General features: G+C 38.6%; 1 protein-coding gene and 1 pseudogene across 1 annotated transcript; one reads left to right on the top strand and one right to left on the bottom strand.

Moving 5' to 3' along the window:
• Positions 1 to 251: 251 nt before the first annotated feature.
• LOC110200577 (high mobility group protein B3 pseudogene) lies at positions 252 to 856 on the bottom strand (annotated as a pseudogene).
• Positions 857 to 9,883: 9,027 nt separating this feature from the next.
• Positions 9,884 to 10,840, top strand: LOC110200574 (olfactory receptor 56A1). The gene has a single exon (XM_020975936.2). It carries the CDS (start codon positions 9,884 to 9,886, stop codon positions 10,838 to 10,840), a length of 957 nt encoding a protein of 318 aa, XP_020831595.2.
• The last annotated feature ends 1,703 nt before the right edge of the window (positions 10,841 to 12,543 follow it).

Here is a 12,543-nt window from a genome sequence, read left to right as displayed (position 1 = left end):
CACGAGAACTCCTTTTCATTTTTAAAAATGTTTGGAATTATGTACAACTTTGATACAGTTTCTAGGTGCTCCGAGATACCCATGGCCACTTCATGGAAACCAGTTACAATGTCTCTCTAGAAGCACTTTTGAGAAGCTATGTGATCAGAAGCCAATTAAACCTAATGAAGGCAATCGACACCATCACAAAGGAGAGGTGTTCCATTTAAATGTGTTTCCTCTACTCTATGGTATTCACATGGAGACAGAATATGGTACAGTTTCATTCGTCATCTTCTTCATCCTCCTCCTCCTCCTCGGATTCCTCTTCCTCCTCTTCTACCTTTTTCCCGGCAGCTTTAGCCATTCCCTTTGCCCCATCGAACTTCCCTTTCAATTTATAATCTGAGACATCCTTCTCGTATTGCTTCTTCAGTTTGGCTGCCTTATTATTATAAGGCTGCTTCTCGTTGTCACTCAGATTGTTCCACATTTCACCAAGTTTCTTTGCCACATCCCAAGTGGATGTGCCAGGTTTTGTAGATTTGATCTTGGGACGAAATTCTGAACAGAACAGGAAGAAGCCAGACGGTGGCCGTTTAGGTGCATTAGGATCCTTCTTCTTTTTGCCATCTTTCGCTGGTGTGTATGGTCTTTCATTTCTCTATATATCGTAACTTATCAGCTTTTGCCAACTCATCAAACTTGGATTTTTCTTTTCCCGACATAGTCTTCCACCTCTCCGAGCACTTTTTAGAAAACTGAAGTTGACAAGAACCTCTCGATCCTTCTTCTTATGCTCTTCCCAGCAAGTTTGCACAAAGAAGGCGTAAGCAGACATCTTGCCCTTCGGTTTCTTGGGGTCGCCTTTAGCCATGGTGAACTCTGCATTGTTCGCTAATCTCCATAAGTCATTCTTAAAACAATATTGCTGTTACTGTATACACTGTTCTCTGTTTGCTCAGTCAACTCTTCATTATTTCAAGCAAGTCTTTCCATGTTTTTCAAAAGCATTGAGCTCATCATTTCTTATAGCACAGTGGTATTTCATCACAATCATACGCCACAACTTCTTCAGCCATTTCCCAATTGATGGACATCCCTCATTTTCCAGTTCTTTGCCACCACAAAAAGAGCTGCTATAAACATTTTAGAACATATAGGTTCTTTTCCTTTTCCCCTATCTTTGGAAATAGACCAAGTAGTGAATGATATGGCTGAGTCAAAGGGTATAGATAGTTTAATAACTTTTTGGGCATAAATCCAGACCACTCTACAAAATGGTTGGATCAGTTCACAATTTCAACAGCAGTGTTTTAATGTCCCATTTTTTCTGCATCCCCTCCAACATTTGTCACTTTCACCTTTTATCATTTTAACCAATATCTGATAGGTGTAAAATGATATCTTAAGGTTGTTTTAATTTGTATTTCTCTAATCAATAATGATTAGAACATTTTTTTCACATAAATATAAATTATTTTGATTTCTTCTTCTGAAAATAACCTGTTCACATCCTTTGACAATTTATCAGTTGGGGAACGACATATTCTTTTATATTTGACAAAGTTCTTTATATATTTTAGATATGAGATCTTTATCTGATAAAATGTGTATAAAATTTTCCCTCTTTTCTGATTTCCTTCTGATTTTGGCTATATTTGTTTTATTTGCATAGACACCTTTTAATTTAATGTAATCAAAATGATCTATTGTACACCTAACTTTGTTCTATCTCGTTTATTCATAAATTATTCTCCTCTCCGTAAGGTGATAAGCAATGTCTTCAGTGTTAGTCTGATTATCTTGTAAAATCTCTCTTTATAACTATGTCATGTATCCATTTCGACCTTATCTTGGTAAATGGTATAAGATATTGGTCTAAGCCCAGTTTCTGTCTTGCTGCTTTCCAGTTTTCTCAACAATTTTTTTTAACCAAATAATGAATTCTTATCACAAAATCTTAAGTCTTTACACTGTCAAATACAAGGTTATTATGCTTATTTGCTGCTGTAAATTGTATGTCTACTCTTTTCCATTGATCTACCTTTCTATTTCTTAGCTAGTACCAGATAATTTTGATAATTGCTGCCTTTCAGATAATTTAAGATGTTACTGTTAAACCTTCTTCCTTTACATTTTTCATTATTTCTTTTGACATTCTTTACTTTTTGTTTTTCCAAATTAATTTTATTATTTTTTCTAAATCAATAAAAACTTGGTAATTTAATTGGCATGGTATTGAGTGTATAAATTAGTTTGGGTAAAATTGTCATTTTTATTATATTGGCCCTGTGTACCAATGAACAATTAATATTTCCCCAATTATTTAAATCTGATTTTATTTGTATAAAAAGTTTTTTTAAAAAAATAATTTTGCTTATATAGTTCTTGGGTTTTTTTTGGCAAGTGTTCTCCCAGGTGTTTTATGCTGTCTAGAGTTATTTTAAATGAGGTATTTTTTTTTAACATATCTTCTTGCAGAGTTTATTTGTGATGTATAGGAATGCTAATACTTTATTTCTTCTTAAAACTTCCTGTTCATATTCTTTGACCATTTATCAATGGGGAATGGCTCTTATTTTTATGAATTTGGCTCATTTTTCTAGATATTTGTGAAATGAAACGTTTATCAAAGAAAATTGCTGAAAAAATGCCCTCCCCCCAGTTTCCTGCTTTTCTTTTAATTTTAGTTGCATTGGTTTTGCTTGTGCAAACCCTTTTTAATTTTGTATAATCAATCTTATCCATTATACTTCACAAATTCTTTCTTTATCTATAGATCTGCCATGTAAAATTTTCTGTGCATCCCTAATTTGCTTATAATATTAGCCTTTTTGTGTAAATTATGTACCTATTTTGAGCTTATCTTGGTATGTGAGATGATCTATGCTTAGTTTTGGCCAGACTACTTTTACTTTCACCAGCAATTTTTGTCAAATAGTGATTTCTTGCTCTATACATTCACCCCCCTAAAAAACTCCCCCCCAAACCTTGGACCTTTGGATTTTTAAACACTAGATTACTGTGGTTATTTACTACTGTGCATTGTGTACCTAATCCATTCCACTGAGCCACCACTCTATGTCTTAGCCAGTACCAGATTTGTTTTTTGCATTGTAATATAGTTTGAAATCTTGTACTGCAAGGCTACCTTCACTTTTTTTAAATTGATTCCCTTGATATTCTTGATCTTTTGCTTTTCCAGATGAATATTGTTATTATTTTTTCTAACTTGACATAATAATTCCTCAGTAGTTTAATAGGTATGGTACTGAATAAGTAAATTAATTTAGGTAGGATTGTCATTTTATTATATTGGCTTGGTGTTCTAGTTGCCTTTGGACACAAACCCTACAGAAATTGACATAACTAAGCCTAGGGAAGTCATTCAACCAGAAAAACTCCAGTAGGAAATTCAACAAGTAAAACATGCAAAAGTTGTCACCATCACAAATTGGAAAATCATATTAAAATATATATTTGCCTATTTAAACAACAGATTTAGTTCCTTTTATGTTTCAAGGCAACAAATATTGGTGGGGGGCAGCTAGGTGGCACAGTGAATAGAGCTCTGGCCTTGGAGTCAGGAGAACCTGAGTTCAAATCCAGCCTCAGACATTTAACACTTACTAGCTATGTGACCCTGGGCAAGTCACTTAACCCTGATCGCCTAAGCAAAAAAAAGAAAAAATATTGGTGACAAATGGGAGAACTAGCTTAACAATGCAATAAATACCTGCATATGGAGAGAGAGAGAGAGAGAGAGATTGAGATATTCTTTTTCCTCCTGTCCTCACTATGAGTGGCCAAATTGGAATACAAAGAGAAGACAAATGACTCCAGTGTTGGATAACTTCTGACAGTGGAGGGGGCTTTCTACCCTAATTCTCACTCCTTCTCTCCTTATTTCACCCTGAGTGTTGCAATATCATCCTTTTCTCAGCATAATAAGCCCAACAGGAAAAAGAAATATTTGTAAATAAACACACATAAGATGCAAACAGACATTTACTTCTGATGCTACAAAGAACAGAAAAAACAATAAGCTAATTGTGAGAACTTTCTTCCTTAGGACAGAGAACGAGGGCAGCTGCTTCAGCTTTTTTCTATTACAGAAAGGGGTGAAGCTTTTGAAAGGAAGTATTGGGAGGTTTTATTGCCTGAAAACTGCCTTTTGGTGGCAGTACCTTCCCTTCTTGTTCCCAGGTTCAGATCTTGAATTTGAACTTTCTGTGGCCCCTTGAAACTCTGCTGATCACCCAGAACTTTAATAGTCTCTTGTAGCTGGCCGCTTTTAGCCTCTGCTGAAAAAGTCTGGAGCAGACTTTCAATTAGAAGAGTCCAGAAAAAGGAATTTATTCCAGCTACTAAGTGCACAGCTCTTTGAAAGCTTCTATGTTCCAGCCTTAACTCCTGCCTTACTCTAACTATTTTTGTAGTGATTTTGCCTGTATTTGGGGCTATGCAGCAACGATGTCTAATCTAACTACTTTCTCAAATGCACAAATACATGTATGTATTTACATACAAACATATATACATGTGTATACATACATGAATGTATTTTGAATGCATTTATATGTAGATGCACAATATAGTATATATGTTTGTATAGATACTGTATATATTTTGTATATACACAAATATATTGTTACATTTATAGTATATATATACACACACATACACTATATAAGTGTGTATCTATATTTATGTATGTATTTATTGTTTGTTTGCTTGTTTCTTGGCACCATGGTGATGTGGTTCCTTCTCTCTTCCTCCTTTACTTTTACTTTGAACAATAGCGTCATCTGAGCCAGTGAGGTGCCCATGAGTCTCTTCGTGATTCCAAATGTTGACCACGGATGATCTAAGATCAGCGATCATATGGAACACCAAGGCAATGAGAGTCACTGTAATGGATAGACATGAGAAAGAGATTTTGTTTTAATATTGGAGTGAGGGGAATCCTAATAATTAGATCTGTTCAACAATAGAATGAGCCTCTTGGTTAGGTAATTAGTTCCTTGTCACTGGAGGACTTGAAAAAGAGGCTGGATGAACACATATCAGGGATATATAATAGGCAGGTAGGCACAGGAGTCCTGGAAGTGACAGTACTTCTCCTCTGCCACCATCACTTCTGTTTCGAGCCTAGCCCTCTTAGCCATAATTGAGGAAACAATTCTTATGGAGAAAGGGCTAGCCAATCCCACTTACTAACCAATTGCCATTCACAGGGCAGGCACATTAACCTAACTGAAGTAGCAGGGCATCCTGAAGGAGGGACAGGAGGCAGTATGTGCCAGGAAAGTCAAATCACCACTACCACCTTGACCAATATCTTTCCCAAGACTCTGAACCTCCTCCAACTACTCCACCCCCACCACAACCACCTTTACCTTCATCTACCCTTAAATTCTGATGCAGACAGCCCGGGCTCTGCACCCAAGATCCTTGGCAATCGCAATGCTTCCAGTCCAGTGCCCTCAGATATTTTCTTTTGAAATAACCACTATAGAGATTCTGCCTGGCAATTGCTCTGTAGGTGGCACAGCCACAGCTACCCAGAACATAACTGTTCTTATCTCCAAAGTATTTGGCACTGTCAAATGGTCCATATGAAATTGATATGATTTTATTATGGGAAATGATATTGAAGAAATTGAAATTTATTAACCTTGACTCTAAGGAAGAATAATTAATATCTATATTGCTGCTACACCCTAAGGACCATGGGACTTTTCCATCTGACTTGCAGCTGAAACTTTCCATTTGTGTTGTCTCCTCCAATAGAATATGGACTCCTTGAGAACAGAGACTGTCTTGCTTTTCTGTTTGTGTGTCAAGAACTTAGCACAGTGCTTTCATATAGGAAGTGCTTAATAAATGTTTTCTGTATATTGTAGAAGGTTAATGATTCAGGTAGGGTTAGAGGAGATGATCTCTGAAATTTTATGATTTCATTTTGTATAATAATAATGTGTGCACATGTTGTATAGCCACCTACTTGACTATAAGTTCAATGAAGAACAGATTTTGCGAGCTTCATTTTGTCCCATTGTTGAGGACAATGCCCTGCATTAATAATCGTTTTGTAATAAATGAATTTCTTGAATGATGAAAATCATGTTGTGCCAATGTCATTTTTTTATAGTTAGAGAGATTTTTACTATAGAATTGCAGAAGGTTGGTACTCAAAAGGTCATTAGAGATCACCTAGTCCTAGCTATTCCTTATTTTTTAGATGAGGAAACTGAGACATTGATAGGGGAAGTGATTTATCTAGGGTCCCACAGCCAATAAATGAAAATGCGATATTCAAGCCCACATCTTTTAACTCTGAGCCCAGCGTTCTTTTCCACAATATCAAATAGACTCTAAATTTAAAAAGCTCTCAGTATAATAGGGAAGTTAAGACTGTTGGATGCTTCTGGAAAACACTGTGTCATTGTTGGTCTTTGGGTATGGAGGACAATTTGTCTGGGAAAATCTAGTAGAAAGAAAATATATGAGCCATTTACTGAATAAAAGATTCAGAGGTAGAAAAAACCTTAGAAGTCTTCTTGTAATCAGTGCCTAGCAGAACTACTGACACAGAGTGGGTGCTTAATAAATTCTTATTTGTATTGGATCAGTCCAATTTCCTTTTTTTTATGGATGAAGAAAGTGAGTTGCAGAGAGGTAAACTGATTTGCCAAAGGTCACACAGTGAACATATGACAGAGCTGGAATGCAAATTTCATTCTGACTTCAGAGCCATTCTTTTTCTACTATACCCTGCTGCTTACTCATCTAGGGAGCTTGTAGTAAGATTGGAGAGCTAAGAAACATATACATATGTAATGCCAAAAACATTTCTTGTAATGGGCTGGTAAATGGGTTTGGTTAGTATGGATAGATTCCTAGAGAAGGCTTCATTGAGCTGGGATGTAAAAGGCCAAAAATATGGACCAATGGAATACAAGAGAGATGTTATATGAGTAATAGAATTGGATGGTCCAGAAGATTGGAGTATGGTAAATGGGATCCAGGAGTCTAAGGTGGATAAATGAGTCTATGTAGTCTTCTGCAAAGGACATAGTATCTCTACGTAGCAATTGAGTCAGACTCTAGATGTGTGAAGAGGGGTATGTGTGTGTGTGTGTGTGTGTGTGTGTGTGTGTGTGTATGTGTTTATTTGTCTTATTGTGAGTGTCCCACATCAGTGTGTGTGTATGTATATGTAGAGAATTCTTCCATTAATACAGCAATATAGCACAATATTAAGGTAATGACTGTTTCACCAGGAGAATTCTTCTTTGACTCCTTTGACGTTGCCTTCATGGCATCACTGTCAGAGAAAAAAAGAAAGAGGGAAGGAGAGAAAAAGAGTGAAAAAGTCAAATTCTGAGGCCACTGGAGATTGTTCCCATTCCTAACATCACCTTCTTGGGCAAGACTTGTCTGAAGTCCAAATACTTTCAGGAACAAGACAAGAGAGTGTGACTCCTCATGGGGCCATTCTTCAGCAACCCAAATATTTTCTTTACTGGTCCCAAAGGGAGGGTTTGGAATCCATAAAACCTACCACAGAACTGCTACTGTTTGCACAGAAGGATTTCAATTGAGCACTGTGAGTTTTGGGAGGAGTGAACAGAGGGAGTTAAAGGCTAAGTATATAGGTTTGGAAGAGTCAGTGTCCAGGCCTTGATCTAGGACCAGGACATCCAAAAGACTGAAGTCAGAGTTGGATTGGAAAAATGAATTCTTAAAGGGTAGGATTATTTCAGTTTTTTAGATGAGTAATGGCTAAGACTGGGAAGCTTCTGCTAATGGCTTCTCCTCTTCCTATCCTCTGAGTGGGTGGTAGAAGAGAGGTCAAATGGACCTCCTTTAAATGGATTTACAGGGATCTTGGGAAGACATGGTGGCCAGTAGTTTCCAGGAAAGTGAACAGTGGTGACTGAAGAGGGACTCAGTCACTTATCCTTCTTGGGTTTCTAGTTCCTTTCCTTGTCCTCTGTGTGGGAGATGCCTACATGCTTCCCTTTCCTTGGTAGGAATTGTCAGAGGTTAGTGATATGGAAACAGAACCAGGAGAGGAAAATAAGCATTGAGTAAGGAAGGGAGAACAGAGAGAAAATTTTAGTGGTTTAGGGAAAGGGTGCAAAGATTGATCTTCACAAATGGCGAAACTTCAGGTAAGATATTGTCAGTTTTATCGGAGCACAAATCAGCTCAGAATGAGAAAGCATGGGTGAGCTGTGATTTGAATAGCAGCCTCCATTACAGGGGTGGGTAACTTGTGGCCTCGAGGCCACATGTGGCCTTCTAGGTCCTTGGGTACAGCTTTTTGAATGAGTCCAAGTTTTAGAGAACAAATCCTTTTATTAAGGGGATTTGTTCTGTGAATTTTAGATTTCGGCTTGAGGCCCTAGAGGGCCACGTGTAGCCTTGAGGCAGCGGGTTCCCCTCCCCTGCTCCTTTATATTCTCTTTCCTCTTAAACCTACCCTTCTTCCATATTTTCCTATTATATTAAAGACAACACTACCATGTCAGTCACTCAGATTCACAACCTTGGGGTAATCTTCAAATTCTCCCTCTCTTTAACCCCACATATCTAATCACCTGTCCAGTCATTTCATGTACACTCCTACATTTATCCAATCTCCATTTATCCCTCTCTTTATTCACAGGACAACCACTGTGCTTCAGATCCTAATCCTCTCTCACCTGGACAATCATAAGCCTCCTAATAGGGTTTCCCACTGGAAATCTTCCCATCCTCCAAACAGTTGCCAAAGCATTTTCCCTAAAGTCAAGCTCTCACTCCATCATACCATTTTTCAATAAATCCTAGTAGTTCCCTATTGATTCTAGGATTAAATATTATTTAATCTTTACCTCGAACTTTTACAATTTCTATGCTTCAGTAAGTTTTAAAATGTGTATTATTAGTACGGAAAACTACATCCTTAGTACAGAAATACAAATATCTATAAGTAAAATACATTTACTAATTTATAATTACATACTCATATGTAATTATAAATGAGTAAGTATGCATATACTGAGAATGCATGCTTAACATATTCTGACTGATAGGGTATATAATAAAAATGACTAGAGGCTACTGGCTTAGATCAACAAAAAACCAAGTGGTAATTTTTTCAGACTGCACATCTCAAACTCACACATACTTTGATGGCCTTGATTAAGAAGCTGAAATTTATGGAATAACAGATCTCGACATTATCTATTCTTCCTTCTACTTGACTCTATTCCAGCAACATTTATTCTGTGCATATGCCCTAAAATAATTGCTTCTTCCATAATAACAACAATAATGACATATTTACAGTGTGTTTAATGTTTGCAAAGTGCATTAAATGTATTATCTCTTTTGATACTCTCTACAACTCTACAACATATTATTCTTATTTTTCAAACAAGGAAACTGAGTCTCAGATTTCTATGTCATCCCAGGATGACATAGAAAGTATAAAGGCAGGGATTTGAACCCAGGTCTTGTGAGCTCTGTTTGACACTGTCCAATAGAATATAAATCCTCAAACATCCCCTTCGCAAGCCCAGAACTTAAAGGCTTTCATAAGCATAAGCATGAAGTGCATGCTGTGGAAGGGACCTTATAAATCATCCAATTCTGTTTCTTTGTTTTACAGATGGGTAAATAGAGATTCAGAGAGAGGAAATGATGACAGAAAGACCAATATTTCTATTTTATTTCTGTATGTACCTTGTTGAGGGGGCAGCTATGTTCACAAAGTATGAGATGCTGTGCTAGCTTTGCTCAGGAGAGATTTTGACCTAGCCTGATGACTCCTGGCCCAGTCATCACCTCTGATGAATTGACTCCTACTTCTATATTTGCTGGCCTCCAGGTAAACCCTGACCAACCCATGCCCTGCCTCATGGCACCTGCCAACAATAGCTCATCTGCTCCACTCTCTGAGTTCCTCCTCATCTGCTTTCCCGGCTTCCAGAGCTGGCAGCACTGGCTGTCCCTGCCCCTGAGCCTGCTCTTCCTCCTGGCCATGGGGGCCAATGCCACCCTCCTAATCACCATCCGACTGGAGGCCTGTCTGCATGAGCCCATGTACTACCTGCTCAGCCTTCTCTCCCTGCTAGACGTCGTACTCAGCCTCACTGTCATCCCCAAGGTCCTGGCTATCTTCTGGTTTGATCTCAGGGCTATCAGTTTCTCTGCCTGTTTCCTCCAGATGTTCATCATGAACAGTTTCCTTCCCATGGAGTCATGCACCTTTATGGTCATGGCATATGATCGCTATGTGGCCATCTGCCACCCACTGCACTACCCATCCATCATCACTAATCAATTTGTGATCAAGGCTAGTGTATTTATCATGGCCAGAAATGCTCTCCTTACAGCGCCCATTCCAATCCTTTCATCCAGGCTTCATTACTGTGGAAAAAATATAATTGAGAACTGCATCTGTGCCAACTTATCTGTGTCCCGACTTTCCTGTGACAATTTCACTTTCAACCGAATCTACCAGTTTGTGGCTGGCTGGACTCTGCTAGGCTCTGATCTCATCCTCATCTTCATTTCTTATACCTTCATCCTTCGGGCTGTGCTGAGAATCAAGGCTGAGGGGGCTGCAGCCAAGGCCCTGAGCACATGTGGCTCCCACTTCATTCTCATCCTCTTCTTCAGCACCATCTTGCTGGTTGTTGTTCTGACAAATGTGGCCAGGAAGAGAGTTCCCATGGACATCCTCATCCTTCTCAATGTCCTCCACCACCTCATCCCCCCAGCCCTGAATCCCATCGTCTATGGTGTGAGGACCAAGGAGATCAAACGAGGGATCCAGAAGTTACTGAAAAAGAAAGTGTGAGGTCATGGAAGTCACTTCCACCCTAGTGCTTTGAAGTGAGGACTGAGCAATAGTGTAGGGAAGGTCATGCTATCCTCTCTACTATAGCATAATAACCTGAAATGTGCATCTATCCGTATGTACTGGGTTCCTGTCCTCTATTCCCTCCTTAAGTCTCTGCGTTTGTACCAGGTGATGATAAAGTATCTATTGCGTCTAAAGAAAAAGAATCTAGACTCAATTTTAGAGACGGGAACTCAATTCCTCTAGCCCATCCTCTTCAGAACTCCTTTCTCCGACCCTCCTGATGAGTTGTCATCTAGTCTTTGCTCAAAGTCGAGTGCAGAGCAGTCAGCCTCTATCTGGACTGCAGAACAGCTGTGCTATTGTTCTCAGGGGGCACCTCCAACCTTTCCTCCGCTTCATATGTTTGATTGCACCTCTCCGTGAATGTGTGTATGTTTTATAGTTCTCTGTGTGAATGTATGTATTTGTCTGAATTGTCTCAACTCGCATTTCCACTTTTGACATTTAGAGTTTGACATTGAAAGCCCTCCACCATCTGTTCCTCCTTCCCTTTTCTGTATTATTTCATATTACCCCTCCAAATCCTCTGTTTCTCTTAAACTAACCTCTTTGGTATTCCCTTTTACGTGTTGTCTCCCCTTATTACAATGTAAACTGGCTCATCTCCACAGGTCTCTCTCCACTATGTCATAGAAACCTCTTAGAAGTGAGCTTGTGAACTCACTTCACTCCTGGATTACTTGGGAAAACTTTCTGCCCTCAGGGTCTTCTCTATTTGGTTGCCTAATTTCTCCCAGAACCTTCTGTTAAGGGTGGGCTCAGGGTAACCAAGTCTTCATTTCACTCCAGGCTTCATTGCTAACTCATCTCCAGAAGAGTACTCTTTCAAGCCCCCTGACTGCAGTCTCTTCTCTCACCACAGCTGCTTCCCAGCTCCCTTTTGCATACTGTCTTCCTCCACTAGAATGTAAACTCTTTGAAAACATAGACTGGATTTCTTTCTGCTTGCATTTGTATTCTCAGTGCCTGGCACATAGTAAACCTTTAATAAATGCTTTGCTGACTGACTTACATACCATTTTCTTCCTACATGCCTTTCTAAAGACCCTTCATCTGAAATAAATGGGCTCCCCATCAATGCCCTGTTGAATGTCTAGCATTCTTCAAATCATAGTTTAGGTCCCATCGCATTCATGAAGGCTTTCCTCATCCCACAAATTGTTAGCAATTACTCCTTCTTGAAATTATTTTACATTATGTAGTACATCCTCTGGGGGTGCTAATCCTAAGTCTCACAGCCCTGATGAGTCAGATCACCTGTGTTTAGCTGTGAGTTCACCTCAGAGCTCTGTTTGTATCCCTAATGGGTCAGAGTGATTCTTGTCTAATGTTATCATTCAGTTCCCCATTGTATTCCTTTCCCCTCAATATTAATTCCAAATTATCATTTAACCAAATACTAATTAGCTTTTACAAAGCACTATTACTAATAGAGCAACATATATAAACATTCCCTCTCCTTCTCCACCTCTCTTACCTGGAATCACTTTCACTACTATACCACTTCAGTTAGATTAGATTAAAAGTCAATAGTTCATTTTTACAAACCATTTGAAATACCACATTGACTTCTGCATTAGATATATCCTCTGGACAAATTGACATTTTAGCTATTCTTGGGCCTAGCAAAGTACCTA

This window comes from Phascolarctos cinereus, unplaced genomic scaffold, assembly GCF_003287225.1.
Source record: "Phascolarctos cinereus isolate Bilbo 61053 unplaced genomic scaffold, phaCin_HiC Scaffold_726;HRSCAF=1367, whole genome shotgun sequence".
Taxonomy (NCBI): Eukaryota; Metazoa; Chordata; class Mammalia; order Diprotodontia; family Phascolarctidae; genus Phascolarctos; species Phascolarctos cinereus.
This window is presented reverse-complemented; position numbering and strand designations above follow the sequence as displayed.